Source organism: Vespula pensylvanica, chromosome 22 (genome assembly GCF_014466175.1).
Source record: "Vespula pensylvanica isolate Volc-1 chromosome 22, ASM1446617v1, whole genome shotgun sequence".
NCBI classification, from domain to species: Eukaryota; Metazoa; Arthropoda; class Insecta; order Hymenoptera; family Vespidae; genus Vespula; species Vespula pensylvanica.
Window position 1 is genome coordinate 2,872,639 of NC_057706.1, and position 18,637 is coordinate 2,891,275.

General features: G+C 42.6%; 1 protein-coding gene across 4 annotated transcripts in view; it reads left to right on the forward strand.

Moving 5' to 3' along the window:
• The first annotated feature begins 2,719 nt into the window (after positions 1-2,719).
• LOC122636491 (zinc finger protein 7-like) overlaps positions 2,720-18,637 on the forward strand; it is a 39,655-nt gene continuing 23,737 nt past the window's right edge. For all 4 annotated transcript variants that reach the window (XR_006328958.1, XR_006328957.1, XM_043827751.1 and 1 more), the window contains exons 1-3: positions 2,720-2,827; positions 17,185-18,181; positions 18,339-18,617. Coding sequence is in view for 2 of the 4 variants with exons in the window: in XM_043827751.1 (XP_043683686.1) it covers positions 17,201-18,181; positions 18,339-18,617 (1,260 nt within the window). In the remaining 2 variants the exon portion in view is untranslated. The remainder of the gene's footprint in view (positions 2,828-17,184; positions 18,182-18,338; positions 18,618-18,637) is intronic.

Below are 18,637 nucleotides of genomic sequence, written 5' to 3' on the forward strand. Positions count from 1 at the left end.
TCTCTCTCTCTCTCTCTCTCTCTCTCTCTCTCTCTATCTCTATCTCTATCTCTCGATCCTTCCCGCGCGCACTACAGTTCACCCAGGCACACAGCACGTGTCCGACGACCACTACCTCATAGTTGTCGACGGAGATTCGATTTTCGTCGTCGATTTCGTCGTCGAATTTGTCGTCTTCCTCCCTATCATCGTCATCCTCCACCACGCGTTGTTCATCGTTGGCTATTGTGGCGACACCATACGACGACTTATTATTATCTCGCTTATCGGTGATATAAAACGATAAACACTTTGCACTTTTTCCACTCTTTTATTTTCTTCCTCTTCTTCTTTTATTTTCCTTTTTTTGTTTTGTATTACCGGCACGTTTTGCGTTCCCGCGCAATAATATCATATATATATATATACATCTATATATATAATATATATATATATACGTGTATACGTATTACGTACTATCGTTTACATTACTGTTAGCCGACAGTAATAGTACGATAATACCTATTGATTTCTTTTTTTCTTCACACTCTTCCGCGAAGATTCATCGTCGTCGTCGTCGTCGTCGTTGTCATCGTCGTCGTCATCGTCGTCTTGTAATCGTAATCGTGGCAATAGATAGTAGCAGGAGACACGAGCGAGTTAACAGAATCGTCGAAGGCGTAGTAGTAGTAGTAATACCTTTCTCGAGCTTCTTCGGCCATCTTCGAATCCGTAGGCGCGAAACAATAAGTTCAGAAGTCAAACCAACTAGCGTTCCGCTTTAGCCGCACTCTTTTTCAAACTTTTTCGTTGCTCTTCTTCCATCGGTTTTGTAATATGTTAGAACGACGCATCACCTACGAAGAAACGGAAAAAAAAATAAAAAAAAAAAAAGAAGAGAAGGAGAGGGGTTAGAGTACGATCTCAAAACCCTCCCTCCTTTCGACGTTGACCGTTGATCTCCGTGCGCGGAAAAATTAATTCGCGCAAAACGATTGGGAATTGGGAAAAAGGAAGACAAAAAGTAGAAAGAAAGAAAGAAAGAAAGAAAGAAAGAAAAGAGAAGGAAGATGATGGAAGAAGGATGAGGGATCGGAAGAAGACGAGGAAAGTTCCTCCGTTTTGAAAGATTTTCTTCTCGCGACTTTCGAAGCAACCCCGCGACTCCGTTCTCGAAACTCGCGCGCGACGTTCGTGAAGTTTCGGACGGCACGAAAGACGAAGAAAGAAAAAGAAAGAAAGAAAGAAAGAAAGAAAGAAAGAAAGAGGTAGATAGATAGATAAATAGATAGATAGATAGAGAGAGAGAGAGAGAGAGAGAGAGAGAGAGAGAGAGAGAGAGAGAGAAATAAAGGCAAACGAATAGATTAAAAAAAAGGAAAAAGAAAGAAAGAAATTACAAAGGAGAGAAGATTAGAAGAGTGAGAGAGAGAGAGAGAGAGAGAGAGAGAGAGAGAGAGAGAGAGAGAGTTAGAAAGAGAAAGAGATATAATGCTCGGAAGGGGGTAAGAGAGAAAGAAAGAAAGAAAGAAAGAAAGAAAGGAAGAAAGAAAGAAAGGGAGAGAGAGAGAGAGAGAGGCGTCGAGATAGAGAGAAACGAAGGAGAAGGAGGAGGTGGTGGAGGTGGAGGCTACCGTCGTTCGTGGATCGCGAAATCGAGCGGGCGGCGGTCCAGCGCTGACTGACTACGGACTGGCGTCGCGGCGGCAGGCCGCATGGTGGGGGGCCCCAGGAGTAGCAGTCCTCTTTCCCTCTCTCGCTCCTTTCTCTACTTCTCGTTTCGTCGCTCTCCTCGCCTCTTCCTCCTCCTCCTCCTCGTCCTCCTCCTTCTCCACCTCCTCCTCCTCCTTCACCTCCTCCTTCTTCTCCTTCCTTCCTTCTCCACCTTCTCTTCCTTCTCTCCCTCACACTCGTCCGGCCGTCTTTCTTTCTCCTCCTTTCTCTCTCTCTCTCTCTCTCTCTCTCTCTCTCTCTTTCTCTCCTCCCCTCTTTCGCTTAGCTCGACCGTTCGCGCCTCGCGCACGCGGATACAAAGATAGAGGAGTCCAAGGGGGCGTAGGGCGGGGGAGGGAGTTATGGGTGGGAGGGAGGGAGGGAGAGAAAGTCGGTGGAACGTCTATCGTGTGCACGGAGAGACGGTTTACGGAGTGAATGAGCGAACGAGGATGGAGGATCGAGAAGGATGCGACGTATGCCGATGCTCCTGCTGCGCTTCTCTGCTTCCAACGTCCTACGTTGGGGGACGAGGAGGAGGGAAAAACTACGATGACTACGTCTACTAGAGAGGACGACTACGACGGCGCAAAAGGCGGCCCGCTCTTCGTCGATAGGTAATACGATTGATGCCAACGGATTCGAGATTTCCAGATGCAACGTGTTCGATGCTGGACGATATCGCGCGTTTTTTCATCTTTCGAAAGTTTTCTCGAATTTTTCCTCTTTTTCTTTTTTTTTTTTTTTTCTTTTTCTTTGTCTTTATACCTTCTTCCACTTTGACTTCTCTCGCTCGATGATCTTTCGAAGAAAGGGAAAAGGAAAGGAGCGAGAGAGAAAGAATGAAACGTTAGAAAAAGCGTGCGACGGGCACGAAAGCAATAGCGCGCAACGAAGGAGCTCGAAAAAGGAGGCGGATCCCTCCGTTCACGGTATCTCTGTTCTCCGCGTGCGGCACGAGGAGAATGCCACGTAGGAGGGGAAAGGAGCGCGCTTCGTGCGACCTTCGCTTCTCTACGGCGCCGCTTGGGGCGCTGCTGTACGTGCGCGGCTTTACGGCGACGCGAGGACACACCTGTGAGTTTCTCAACGTTTTCGTCTTAAATATCTACTTCTACTTACACCACCGTTTCCGGTGAGTACGTTCACGATGATGCTTTTACTTTACGTTAGGTCAGGGAGAACGGACAGCTACGGTAATATCGAGTTTACGACACGAGACGATATTTCACTGGAGCTAACCTCAAAAATGCTTTTCGTTCGAAGAGACTATCGTTGAGCATCGTTGAATACGTTCGATACCTAACCAAACTTGAAATAATGAGCTTCCGATTTAGATAGTATATAATCGTATGAAACGATTGGGGCGTGAGACGTTATTAACGTCGTTTCTTTTTCTTTTTAGAATCTTTTTAATTTTATACGTACTTTAAGGTTCGTTTGTGAACGTTTCTTTTTTCTTTTTCTTCTTTTACGTATAGAGCGTAAAATTGTTTATACGGTTGAAGAGATATTATTTGACAAGAATGAATGCTGTAAATTTGACAAGATAACGACGACGCTACAATTTGCTTCGCGTCACGAGAAACAATGACACGTTCGTAACAATATAACTGGGCGATTTGCCAGTAACGAAACAAGTATTTAACCTTTAGAAAACGTTATACAGATGATACATACCTACGTAAATCATGTTTATAGAACTATATGTGACTTATATATTTATACGAATTGCTTTTATGTTATCAAATAGTTTCTTACAGTCTCGTATTATTTATAAGAATTTACATAAATAAATTCTTTGACGAGGTTACGATGGTTTGCGTTTATTTACGCAATTCGTTCACGTTTAATTTTGATACGAAGTAACCTATAAAATACTAACGTGATTGTCGAAGTTAAGTAATACATTGATATTAATATTAAATTGATATTAATATAACAATATCGATATATTTTAAGCATCGACTTTGGATATTTCTTGGAGAGAAACTATCAGCACAGGGTGTATGAAACGTTTATGTGAAATAGTTATACGAGATTGCATCTTTAAAGCAGTATTCATATTTTTTAAGGAAAAGAACGTATATTTTAAACGTATTTTCTAATCTTCTTACAACGTAGACGAAACGACAAAACGTTCTACGAACGTAACAGAATGATATGAATATTCTGAATATTTAATACTTATTGCTATAATTAAAGCATAAGAAAAAAGAATCTACGAATTTATAACCTCGATAGTTCCCAAGTACATAAATTGAAATATTCGAGTAGATGAAAATAACGGATAACACTTTACGCGAGAACAATCGTTGGAAAAAGTTAATTCGGTGCGAGTCGAAGCGATCGTTTGGTGTCATTCTAAATACGAGTTAGACGATCGGACGAAGCGAAGTAGAAAAAATAGAAGAAAGAGAGAAACAGAGAAACAGAGAAAGAGAGAGAGAAAAAAAAACAGAGATAAAGATACAGATAGAGAAAGGAGAATGAAAATTCGTGCATATAGGAATAACGCCGTAAGAGAGATAATCGTCATGGTTGTCGTCATCGTATGCGAAGTCGAGTTAAAAATCTTTCTAATTCGTTGAATTCTTGGCTTCTTTTTGGCGGGTAGGATAACGAAACAATACAATAACGATAGAAATGAAGACAACGATAAATAGAACGTTAACGATGACGATGACGATGACGATGAAAATGAAGATGACGGTGACGATGATGATGATGACGATGATGACAGTGACGGTAACGGTGACGGTGACGGCAGTGACGGTAACGGTGACGGCGGTGGCAAGCTGGAGGTAGAAAGCAGGAGGCAACGCTGGCAACACTGGCTAATGCTGCGGGGCGAAGTAGTGCATTGGCGTACCAACTGGCAGGCAGTACCCGCCTACCAGGCGGAGCCCGCATGATCTATAGCGTCATAGAACACCCCGGCTGCCGTGGTAGGAACTCAATGGCTACGCCCACTCTGCGGAACGTGCGCGCTCTGCCCCCGCCACCTCCACCTCCACCTTCACCTCCACCACCACCAGCAACAGCAGGAGTAGTACCAGCAGCAGTAGCAGAAGCAGGACCGCCACCACCACCACCGCCACCACCACCACCACCACCACCACCACCAACAACACCGCCACCACCACCACCACCACCACCGCCGCCGCCACCACCACCACTGGTCCGGAGGATGTTTATGCTCTTGGCTGGCGAGGTACGCCGCGTCTCTATCTAGTCGCGGCTCCGCGCTCCTTCGCTCTCCTTCCGACGACGTTCTCTCTTCCTGCGCTACTGCCGATAACCTTCTTCTTCTTCTTCTTCTCCTCCTCATCCTCCTCCTTCTCCTCCTTCTCCTCCTCCTGTTCCTCTCTCTTTCTCTCTCTCTCTCTGTCTGTCTCTCTATCTCTATCTCTTTCAGCTGGATTATCCCGCCCTCTGGCCCTCTTTTCTTCATTCGCCGTTCATTACCGCTAAACATTCCTGTCAATTAAAAGTGCAGCCGATTTACTGTTCTCTCTCTGTCTCTCTCTCTCTCTCCCTCTCTCTCCCTCTTTCTTCCTATCATCTTCAACATTGCGCCCCCGCAAAGACTCCGCCTGTATCATATCGTCGATGGAACGTTAACGATCGAACCGATCCCCTTTTACGCGAACTTAGCATCGAACAGCTCCAAGTTCGTTCTCGTCTACCATGCGACTCTCCGCGAATCTATTTTTCCCTTATCGTCCGTTCCGTGGCCTTCCTCGTCGGTCTATTTTCTCATCTATGTCGATACTCATTGTACTCGAATAAAACGTCGGAGAAACCGACGTACGTTCAAACGCTATAGGATTCGTTAATTATCTTTGTGTCTCATAAGTACCTGCCTGCATAGTAGACAGGTAGCCTACCGGATCGAAGAAACTGGTTTTGCGAAGTTGTTCGGAAAGAAAAAGAGAAGAATTAAAGAAAGAAAGAAAGAAAGGAAAAAAAGAAGACAAAAGAAATAGAAAAGAAAATCGGAATTATCTGATAAATCGTATACTTTCGCCCTTTTGTTTTTACTTTTTCTTCTTTTCTCTCTTTATCTCTCTTTCTCTCTCCCTCTTTCTTTTCTTTTCAAAATTCTTCAAGTCCATATTAGCTCGCCGACCGATGACACAGCATACATCAGTCGTTCGTCCAGTCAGCCGATAATTTACACAATAGATGGAATTAATGTATTCTCGAAATACCGTCGACATATCTAATTATACGTTTTTTCTTCGATGCTCGTTTTACCCGCATTTACATATTCGATATTTCGAGACGAGCGACTTGGTATCGATGGTAACGCGATGAGAGAAAAAGGAGAAGAGGGAGAGAGGGAGGGTTATACGGATTCTCGATCGAACTTTATGCGTGATTTCTCCTATCCTCTTTTCTCTCTCTCTCTCTCTCTCTCTCTCTCTCTTTATCTCTTTCTTTTTCTCTCATAAACACACAGACACACGAACGAACTTAACCCACACACTCTTACATTAGGGTCTTTGCTCTTGACGGCGCGTAGGACGTTCCATTCGTGCGGGGCCGAATATCAGAGAGAATAATTTACTTCGACGACGATCGTCGCATCGTTTTTGTTCGTGTCGTCGTAGAGAAGCGGTCATGCCGTTTCTAGTTTCTACCCGCATCAAGCCAATTCGACGCCGGCGAAATTCGCGGCGCGACGTTTACGAGACCGTTTATTAGGTGACGTTCCCATTGAGCGACTTGGCTGTGAGCAGAATATTTCGGCTCTTTCCAGAATCTACATGGGAAAGTTCCACGCGCTATTTGTTCGCCCGGTACACACCGGGAAATATAACCGAATATTGGCGAAAGCCGTCGACAAAGAACAGGGATAGAAATTTACCGTGACACGATAAATACTTTGCGGGAGAACGAGGCGAGCTTTTACGAGAGATAGAGATAGAGATAGAGATAGAAAGTAATAGAGAGAGAGAGAGAGAGAGAGAGAGAGAGAGAGAGAGAGAGAGGGAAGTGATCTTTAACACCGACGTCTTTACGTTCGAGAGAAGTAGCGAGAAAGAGATAGAAAGAATTCAACGTAACAACACACAACAACCTTTATTTATTTATCTTTTCTATTTACCATCTTCGTTACGATTAAACGACCGAATAGTTATCAAAACCGTGTAATAACAAATGTCACCGAGGATTCGAAATAATCGTAGAAAAATACGAGCTTCCGATCGGCGATACAGAGAACCAACCTAGACACTTTTCAAACGAAGCTTTGCAGATGGCGGAAACAATGGAGGATAGAAAAGACGCGAAATGAACGAGAAAGAGAAAAAAACCAAGGAGTAAAGAAAAAAAAAAAAAAAATGCAAAACAGAAAGAAGAAGAAGAGAAAAAATAGAAAAACAACGATAATAACTAACAAATAGAAAAAAAGGTGACGTGCGTGCTTGGGTGCGTACGTGCATGAGGGATCATACTACTAACGCGGGGGAGTTATTCGCGAACGGGAGTATCTTCTGTCACGTAGCAGAGGGGGATAGCCGCGGGGTTTCCTTTTACGAGCGTTGCCGCGTCGTCGGTGGACGCGCCCGGAGGTACTAAACTTGCGAATATTTCGCAAGGCGTCCCGTTATGCAACGACAATGTGGGTCAGTGCACAAGCCGACCCTCCTCGTCTCAAACCCCTCCCTAGTCTCTTCCTTGTGCGAACGTTTCGTTTCTCTATAGTGCAGCAGTCTCCCTGCGGGATCCGAAATAAGTGCATCTCGTAAAATAAAGTACCAACACGCACCGCTTTTCACGGTTCTCTCTAGTCCGGCAGCATATCGTCGTCACCTATCGTCTCACGTCGAGTTTTCTCCGACGTCGTTCATCTATAATTCTATGCATACTTATAACTGTTTAAATCTATCACCGGTTTTGCTTGATTCCATCCGAGATAGACGCGTTGACACGAAATCTCGAATAGATGAGTTAAAGATTTCTTTTTTCTTTTTTCTTTTTTTTTGTTTTTTACTACTTGTTCCTTGAGAGAAACGATCTTTCTCGAATTGATTGAATTTTATATATATATATATATATATATATATATATATATATATATAATATACTTATCGACGAAATATTTATTAATACAATTCAAACGCAGTATTACTTGTTACGATATAGATTTTCTTTCGTTCTATTCTTTATTAACAAACGTTAATATTTATAATTTTATTTATTCGATTACAGAGGAATATTACTGCGTTACGAAATTGTCTATAATTGCATGTAAATAATTATATATAATTATATATAATCACATTTGTACGATTTTCTTTGTTTATTCCTTAGAGAAATGACGTTTTTCACGTAGATTGAAATATTTTGTAATGTATGATTTTTGACGGTAGTTCTATGTACTGTATTTACTAGTTTATCCAAATTAAACTAGATGTTACTACAATCAAGTAATATACATTTCCTTTTCGTTTTATTTGTTATTTACAAATGATAATATTTATAATTTTATTTATTTCGTGACAAGGATATCACAGCGTTACAAAATTGTTTACATATCGATACATTCGTAGGATATTTTGTGTTGTTTATTTGGTCGAGAAAGAATATCTCTCAAGTTGATTGAAATATCTTGTTATATACGTTTATCTAAGATAGTTTTATTTACTGTACTACTGCGACCCAGATACGTATCACTTATTACAATAAAGTATTTATTTATAGATTTCCTTTCTATTTTGTTCGTTTTTGAAGAAGGTTAATATTTATGATTTTATTTATTCTGTGACAGACGCATCACAGACTCCGACATCATGTCTAGAATTACATGTAACCAATTAAATCGTTTATAATCACATTCGTACGAGTTTTTATTGTTTATTCTTTGAAAAGTTAAATGATATATTTTGTTATATGCTTATCTACGTTTATCGACGATAATTCTATATACTATATTTATTAATACAATCCAAACGCGTACTACTTATTACGATATAGATTTCTTTTCCGTTCTATTCGTTATTTACGAATGCTAGTATATATAATTTTATTTATTCCATGATAGAGAGATATTAGAACGTTACGAAATTGTTTAAAATTACATGTCGATATATTCGTTATTTATTTTTTATTATTTATTTTTGGAAGAAAGGACGGTTCTCAAATCGATTGAAATATTTTATTATCAACGCTTATCAACGATAGTTCTATGTATTGTATTTACTAGTACAATCTTAAGCGTTACTACAATCAAGTATTTACTTCCAGATTTTCTTTCCATTCTATTCGTCATTTTACAAACACTAATATTTATAATTTTATTTATTCCGTAGCATGGATATCAAAGCGTTACGAAATAAATAGTCTACGTTTTCGATACTCTTGACATGGCGATACGTTAATACGATTTGTTATTTATTCTTTGGAAAAAGAACGTTTTTCCCAAGTTGATTGAAATATTTTATTATCTACTCTTATCAACGATAGTTTTATGTACCGTATTAGTACAAAACTCAGAGCGTATTATTTATTACAAATCAAACATTTACCTATAGATTTTCTTTCCGTTTTATTCGTTATTTACAAACGCTAATATTTATAATTTTATTTATCTCGTAAGAAGGATAGCACAACATTACGAAATCGTGTACACTTTCGAAGGTCGTGACGTGTCGATACGTTCGGCTAGTAGATGCTATGTATATCGACGTAAAAAGTAGTATCTGTAAGATGGTGTAGCTTTAAATCTCAGCGCGTCTAGCTTCGCATCGGGTCCATCGGCGCGTGGGCGGTGGCGTGTATACGCGAAAAACGTTTAGCGAGTATAGATACGCGAAATGCAAACGTTTGAAAATAGATCTCCACGTATATATCGACGTTTCACTTCCTATGCCCATAAATTTGGAGTAAAAAATCGAGTATACGAAATAGTTTACAGACGTCGATTGGCATCCGTTAAATATTTCACGTTTGTTGCCAAATTGAATTGTGCGTGCCTGTTGTACAGGCGTTACATTTATTTTTTCGTGCCGCTTGCCGCCGCTGTTTCTGTTTTTCAGAAAGCGAAACGCGAGAATGTTCATTTGTCCTAATAAACTCGGGTGCTTTGTGAAATATGGCCAATAAATAATGCGCATCGATGTTGTCGTTAGTACTTTACAGGATTTCATTACTCGAGAATCATCGAAATGCCAAGTCGGAAAAATATCGTTGTTCTTTTAACGTTTCATCTTTAGTCGGATGAAAGGACGGAAGAAAAATAAAGAAAAAATAAAAAACGAAAAAAAAATGGAAATTAAAAAAAAAGAGAAGAAAGAAAAGAAAGAAATGCATATGTCATGTATTACCTACGGCAAATAGAAAGTAATCTTCCCTGTAGCCACTACAGTTAGCCCATTACGAGCATTTTCAAGGACGTACTTACTTTCTTCGACTGAAACTATCTTGTAAGAGTCGTGAGAAACCTCGAAAGTACGTCGCTACATTTTTTTTTCTCTTTTCCCTTTTTCTAGGGACCGCGGTCATAAATTATCCGTTTTTCGAAAGAGCATAGTAGTAGGGAGAAGTAGGAAAGAATAGAGATGTCTACAAAGAGGTAGTTCAACTGTTCAGAAGTAGTCCACTCGAATTTTGAAAAATAATTCTCTCTTTCGAGAGTATCCTCCGTCATCTCTCACCAAACAGAAAATATTTTCAATAACAAAAAGATATCGATATTCATCGAGAGAATTACCATGTGTACTTCACTACCATTATATCGCATCGATACATTATTCATCATTGCCATGAAATCGAAAAATATTTGCATTCCTGCGTTAGTTTGCTAAATTAAAAAAAAAAAAAAATGTAATAATATAAACGTAAAAAAAAAAAGAAATATATATTTTGTTTTTTACGATCGTTTACCGCGGTTCATTCTTACGATCGATAAACTATCCAACTATCGACGAAGAATCGATTCAAAATTGTAACGAAAGACAGTGACACTCACTCTATTCCTACATTGAATTACATCGCGATACTTTTATTTTCGCGAAGCTATTTATCACGTTTATGTTACTTTTCGGTGGAAAGCTTTAAACGTACGGGGGTAAAGCGTACCGGCAAGGAGTGCTTAAATCGTCGGAATAGTTGCTACTCGTTCTTCTCTCGGAGTTATAAATAAGCGTTACACGCTCGTTAGGTCGAAATAAAAGTTTTACGACTCTATCGAGGGCCGGTTACGGATAGAAAGGATGGTCAAGAATAGTACGATTTCTCTCCTCCTTTTTTTTTTCTTTCTCTTACTCTCTCTCTCTCTCTCTCTCTTTCTTTCTCTTTGTCTCCCTCTCTCTTTCTTCTACGTGATTCGCGCGCGGAGTTTTACTATAGAAAGCGCGAGATACGGTGTGGCAAATAAAAGAAAAATTTGCACCGAGTCCATCGGATTCATCGATCGCGGGAAGAAAATGCGAAGAGGCGTCTTTACCTTCGCTTACTCGTAAAAGTTTCTTCAAACGAGGGAAGTTTAAAGTTGTACCATATAATCTATATTTTATATCTCATAAAAAGATATTAACCCGTTTGCAGTCAAAGTCTACCTGGGAGGCACGGACACGGTCGAACTATTAGAAAATATTAACCTAACATTCTATCGCGATACAATGGTGAAAATTTACTAAGTTCCACCGTACAAATATAATAATATATGACTGCATAGATGAGAACGTAGTTAATAACGTTTTACTAACGAACTGTGACGACGAAGATCTTAACGAAGTTCATTTTTAAAGATCAACGAATTGCATTGAAAATTTAACTCGATGCATTTGTACGTATTCACGAAATAAATTCAATCTGTTCGAAGATTTGATTGATTGGATTTGGATGATGGCCGGGTGGTTGTAATCGATGTAGAAAAAAAAACGCTAGGTATTTATTTTTTTTCGCGAGCATGAGATAAAAAAGAAAGAAAGAAAGAGAGATAGAGAGAGAGAGAGAGAGAGAGAGAGAGAGAGAGAGTTGGGAAGAGGAACAAAGAAAATCGTTCAAACTTCGCAAGCAAGAAAAGAGGGAAAACGAGAGTCGTGCGAAGGATTTCAAGAAGCGGTGACCGATCGAATCAAGCTTTTTGAAAATTTTTCCATCGTTCGACAAAATCGGAGGGAAGATGTGCAAGAAAAATAGCGAGGATGAGAATGAGGAGGATCGCGGGAGGCGCGAGTCTCTTTGTGACGGAGGCAGGAGGTCAGGGGTCGAGTGTCGGTGTGTATAGGAGCGTTGGCATTAGAGAGAGAAGGGAAGTAGCGAGGCACGAAGAGGGTAAGAAGGAAGAGAATGAGAAGGAGGAAGGGGTGGCGAGGGACGGGAAAGGTTTCGACGGTAGGGCGAAGGAAGGAAGGAAGGAGGAGGAGGAGGAGGAGGAGGAGGAGGAGGAGGGGGTGAGGGAACGCAGAGAGAAGCCGAGGTCCGTCGGTATCGATCGGGCGTCTGCGGTAGATTGACACGTGTCATGGCCGCCTCCCACTCTCTCTGTCTTTCTGTCTGTTTCTCGCTCACTCTTGAATTCTCTTGCTCTCTCGATCTCTATCGCGGGCGCATCGGGAGAAATAGACAGAGTCGGAGACGGCGAGGTAGGAAAAGGATAGCTGACCGAGATGTGGGAGAAGAGAGTGAGGGGGAAGGGGTTGAAGAGAAAGAGAGAAAAAGGAAAAGGAAAAGGCATAGAAGAAGGGAAACGCGCAAGGGGTGAGGCAGTGGCAGTAGCAGCAGCAGCAGGGTGGCGCGCCGTCGAAGGTGGTGGGTGGCCAAGCGAGCGAACGAACGAACGAACGAACGAACGAACGAACGAACGTACGAACGAACGAACGAACGAACGAACGAACGAACGAACGAGCGAGCGAGCGAGCGAGGAAGAGCGAGTTGGGGAGAGACGGGAGGGCGGAGGGGACGAGGGAAAAGGACATTAAGGTGCGTAATAGCCAGCGGGGCGAGCGCGCACCGCCGCGGCATCGATTAGACAGAGGCTCCCTCGTCCCACTGCTAGGATGCAGCCCACCCTTTGCCTCTCAGCCCTCCTCCTCATCCTCCACCTACTCCGTCGAACTGGAGAGCCCCCGAGTACGTGCTCTACATACACACCCGGCCGCTTATGTCAGTTCCTGTCCTGCTGCCGCCGCTACTACTGCTCTTGCCGGCGCTGAGAAGCCGAAAGAGAGGGGATAAAAAGAGAGACAGACTCGTGAGAGGGTACGGAGCCGAGGTGAACCCACCTCCGACTCTCCCCGCACCTATACCTACCACCTATCTTATCGCACCTACACACGCTCACGCACACGAGCCCGCTCGCACGCCACCCAGCGGGGACACCAACGTCTAACGTCGTTATAAACATTAACGGAGCGGCTCAATATTCCCCGGACCTTGCATCCATCCCCTATACCCTTCTTACCCCTTGCCACTACCTTCGGTACATCTCTCTCTCTCTCTCTCTCTCTCTCTCTCTCTCTCTCTCTCGCTCTCTCGCTCTCTATGCTCGGCTAGCCACTTCTACGATACGATGGCCAACCCTCCGTTCACTGGACGCTCGCACGAGCCGTACGCTCACCTTACTACAGCTTCCGAATCCTTCCGTATTACCGGACGAAGCGACCGACTCGCTCTTACGGATTTTGCTCCGAGGCTATCGAGATATCGAGAGGACGAAACAAGAAAAAAAAGAAGGAGAAAGGGAAGGAAGGATAATATACTCCCTTTCGCTTTTTCTTTTCTTTTTTTTTTGATTTTTTTTTTTTTGATTTTTTCACGACCCTTTTAAGACAAACGCTGACTCGTCTTCGTCAAATTGATATGTCCACCAGGTTATACCTTCTCTCTTTTCTTTTTGTTCTTTTTACCCCTTCGTAATATTCGACGCTCGAAATTATTTACGTCGTTATTTTATTTTCCGACTAATCTTTCGGAGTTAATTACACGATCTTGCTTATAACGAAACAAGCTTCGGATTAGATGTAGGTTCTTCAGATCCTGCGGAATCTCGTTCAGTCTTTAGTTTGAAGGGAAAAGAGGGAGAGAGAGAGAGAGAGAGAGAGAGAGAGAGAGAGAGAGAGAGAGAGAGAGAGAGAGAGAGAAAGGATGGAATAGAGTCTTGGGTGCTCACAGGGTAGGATCGGGATCGTCTAATTTCGTTCGACGAGTCCCATAAGGATTCCTCTCATCTTCTTCTTCTTCCTGCTTTTCTTTTTCCTCCTTTTCACCGACTCAGACCTTCGATTTTGACGATGGTGTCTCGGGTAGAGGCAGAAAGTTCTTTTCTTTCTTCCTTCCTTTCTTTCTACCCTTCCTTCATTCCTTCCTTCCTTCCTTCCTTCCTTCCTTCCTTCCTTCCTTCCTTCCTTACTTATCTCTCGTGAGTTAGTGTCTGAGGGTCCGTCTTGATTATCGTACATCGTGATGATTATTAAGGAGCGGGAAGAACAGGAAATTCTCGATCATTCCGATCGGATTAGAAACGATGTCTGGAAGGGGTCGAATAGATCGTTCGATCTTATTCGTAGGGAATTTAACGTTCTCCTGATTACATTGGAAAAGAAACAATAGAAATTACGTTTAAGAGGGATAAGTTTTTATTTTTATATCGAAACGACGGAGAGAGAAAGAAAAGAAAAGAAAAGAAAAGAAAAGAAGAGAAGAGAAGAGAAGAGAAAAAAAAGAAAAGGAATAAGAAAAAAAAAATCAATCATTCATTTCATATCCCTTTTTTCGTTTCTTCTCCTTGCTTTCGTAGAAAAAGGATAGTCGCGGATTTTCTTGTAAACGTTCGTCTTCCTTATCGTGCTGTCTCTCTCTCTCTCTCTTTCTCTCTCTCTCGCACGAGGGATCCCTCGAAGCACGGAGAAATTCGTCTACTTCTCGCGCGTTCAACAAGTTTCCACCCTTCGCCTCGCTTCTCTCCGGCGTTGTTGGATGGATCGCTAGGTGACCACGTCGACGTGGCGTGCCATTACTTCTCGCGCTTCTTGGAAAAGCGTCTCGGAAAGCTTAGTTCGCGAGGATCCAACCGAGGAACGGTCGAGCAGGTGCTCGAACTTTTTTCCATCGTTGGATCCGTAATGAAAGGAATTGGTCATCGGCCATCGTCGATCAACGGGAGAACGATAATGCTACTACGACTGGTTACCGAGAACTCTCTGCTCTTTCGCTCGTTCGAACGCGATACGTCAACATTGGATATCATATTGACGTATCGACTTCTCCGGCGTTGTTCGCGAACCACCGGCCAATTAACGGCTCTCTTTGTTTTTTCGACAAATACTCGTAAATCTCAGGGCAGATCCATCCGGCTCGTTTTATCCATCCATCCCTCTACTCTCCTACCCTTCCCCTTCTCCTTCTCCTCCCCTCCTCCTTTACTCACCATCCCTATCTAACTAACACGCTCCGCTTCGAAACGTTATCCCGATGTAAACGGGCAGAGCACTGGTCTAGATCCCGTACACACGAACGATCCTTCCAATTTTCCAAATATCTCCTCATATCGGGACGCGGCTCGTAATCCCGACGAAATTTCGTCTTCCCCCTTTATTTCGTTCGATACGTGTTCGAACACGTATCAGACCTTTCTAGATATATAATAATATTTGCGAGCAAATGAGAGAGATTGTCGAGGCAATCGAGAGAAGAATGATCGTGTCTTTTCGGATCTAATCTCTGTACGATTAACAAACGAAGAGAGACAGAAAGACAGAGAAAAGAGGAAAGTGTCTCTTGGACAGCAATTTTCTTTTGGTTTTTCTTTTCTTTTTTCTTTTTTCTTATTCTATTTCTACAAATAAGGTTTTCGTCGAGCGAGTATCTTGCAACAAATAGATAGGTACCTAAGTTGTAAATATTTGGACGATTTGTTGTTCACATTGCGCTTGATTAAACCGATAAATCGGGTGGTTTTTATCACGGGTAAAAAGACGTTCCGATTCTCGGATAGTCCTTCTGTATGCATCGCCGTGAAAGCAGGGGAGGGTTTTAAAGTGACAATACATATCGACTGAACTTAACGCGGTAAGGGGATAGAAAGTTTGGTGGCGCACGCGTCAGTTCTCCGCGGTAGACTCTGAGAACACCCTTCTCGTTTCCCTTCTCGCTTCTCTACTCTCCTCCTCGAACGTTGTCCCTTTCGTATAACACGATATCTACAAATACGTTCCATTTGAAAGTCTTTTGTTCGAGCGACGATGCGGAGTTACGTTCGACGACGATTACGCAAAACCCGTCCAAGTACGTTATTACGATTGTAATTAATAATAAAAAAAAAAAAAAAAAAAAAAAAAACAAAAATGCAATTCTTAATGTTTGCATAAATAAATTTGACTTATTTTTAATTATATTTTTTTGTTGGTCCGTTCGCCGTTTACCTTTCTTCTTCGTCTCTTTGAGAATAAGAGTAAACTGAAATGGGGTATTTCCATGGGGTATTATCGCGTCACCGTGTATATTCAACTCTTACGAAAGCGTATCAACCAACGCGAAATAATTTTCAGATTTTCTTTCAAGAAAAACTAGGAAGTATAAGGGGAAAGGCTTGCGTGGTATGATTAGCGCGAATATACAGATACACTTGCGTCTATCAGGCCGACAAAGAGAACGTGTTTCGAAGACTGCAAGATGAAAATTTCATTCGATACTTCCCCCTCTGTCTCTCTCTCTCTCACTCTGTTAGCTTAATAAGACGCGAGACGTGGGTAGGAGAGAGGAGGTCGCTCCCGGTTCACAGACTTTGTAAAGCGGGGGTGGCTCGCGGAGAAAGGGCGCAACACAGGAGGGTTGGCGGGAGGTGAAGGTGGCGAAGGACGGCTTGCGGAGGTTGCCGAGGGGTGAGAGGGGTTGCTTGAGGCCGAGAGCGAGGGGTGAGAGAGGAACTGGGAGGCGAAGTGTCGTCGTCCGAATAACGGCCAAGCGGCATCGACCGATCTTCCTACCCCCCCAAAGCCCGTGCGAAGCGTCAACTTGTTTCCCTTCTGTTCTGCGAATATCGGTCCTTCAATTTGCCCGCTGCGGTTCGCTAACGCGCTTCTCTTTACTCCTTTCTCCGCGTCTCTTTCACATTTTTTATCATCTTTTTCGTTTTTCACCATCTTTCTCGTCTGCATTTTCATTTTCTTTTGATTGGAACAATTTTACTCGTACCGAGCGAAGAGAGACGATCGAAGAATTTCTTCTCGGCTAGAGGGCCTTCCTACCTACGTTCACTTTGAAAATTTTTAATCGAGATAACGCGAATATCCCCGGGAAAAGTTGTTTGAAATAATTGGAACGATTAAAGTAAGTAGTACGTGCTTATTACGCGTTCACAGTTGCTAAATACTTTCTATGCAAATGGATCGCCAGGGATGATCATAGTTGGGAATCGAGTCGCGCGATGTAACACACCGTTATCGCGACTGAAAGTAAACTACGCGGAGGGCCGAAAGAATAAGTAGAATTTAGCTGGGACTATTAAAAAGATGATTAACGGAAGGGGGGTTGTCGTAGCATTCGTCGATGAACGATGGAGGGTTACGAGGACGACGACGACACACACTTTTGCATCAAGTGTCACTTGACGATACACGGATTGGAAAATTACGTTCGTCATCGTCAATCAGGATGTCGTCCGCCAGATGACAAAACAGAAACCGCACGAGAATCGCCCTCTACGCCAACGACGATCTCTTATCCTGAGATACTGAACGCAGACGCTTTCTTCAGTTCGTTGGAATTACAGAGCAGCTCGAAATCGAATGCCAGACGTACGAACACTCTATTAGAGAACAACAGAAAAGAAGACAAGAAGAACGAACGCCGAAAGAAAGGACAGAAAAATCAACCGGATACCGAGGATTCCAAAGAAAAACTTCACAGTATGTTACCCGGTGATACCGACTTGGACGATTCCGAGGAACATCTCTGCATTCAGTCTTTCGTTGGGTTCACCGATATCGTTACTTCCTCCACGCCCAATAAATCGACAAATACCGTAGGTGCGAGTAAATTGAATCAATCGATTAGACATACAACGATGAACATCGAAGGATCGAGTTTTCCGAATAAACACGAGCCGGATAATTCTTTGGAAGATCTTGTCGCTGAATCGAAACAAACAGATAGGAAAAGGCCGGAAGAAAATCCGAGAATAGAGCAGGATCATCAAACGTGGTTAGACGACGCGATACTGGTCGATCTCGATGAAAATAAGGATTTGGCTAGGTACGAGGAATTCGTATATCAGGAGGATGTTGATTCGGACGATGACATGTTAGATGAGGATCTCGCCGAAGACGAATCTTATTCCGAGTCCGATGACGGTGAAGATCAGGAAAGACCACCTAGAGGACACACAGGTGGGAAATGGAAGCCTGGCTTGAATGATCTTCCTCAAGATATACCTCAGCTGCAGGATGACGAAGTGGAAGTCGAAGAGGATCAACATTCGGAGCATCCACCGCCCACTTATACAGGTGGCAAGTGGAAACCTACGGAATCATCTCAGGTAAGGAAATGAAAACAACAAGATGCGAGATAATTTTCTCGACTTAAGGAGGACAAACGAATTAAAAACGATCTTGTTTGTGTTTTATTTATTTATTTTGTTTTTGATTATGCGAAAACGTAAAATTTCCCTTAACGATATGCGACGTTTATAACAGAAAGTCGAGGATTATCAGGGGAAGAATACAGAGGGACAACCACCGCCAGAACATACGCGAGGAAAATGGATACCGGGTGCGCAAACGGATATCGACTCGGGATATTGGTGCAATCCTTGCGGCAGGAAGCTTGCGTCGCGATTGGTCTATAACAGGCATCTTCTCTCTGATTTGCACGCTCGAAGAAGCATTCGAGAGATCGACGATGGTGTTCATCTACCGCGTGACGCAACCTCAACGAGGAGAATGTTAACGCGACGGCAAGTCGCACTAGCCGAGGTAATGACGATTGATTTCAA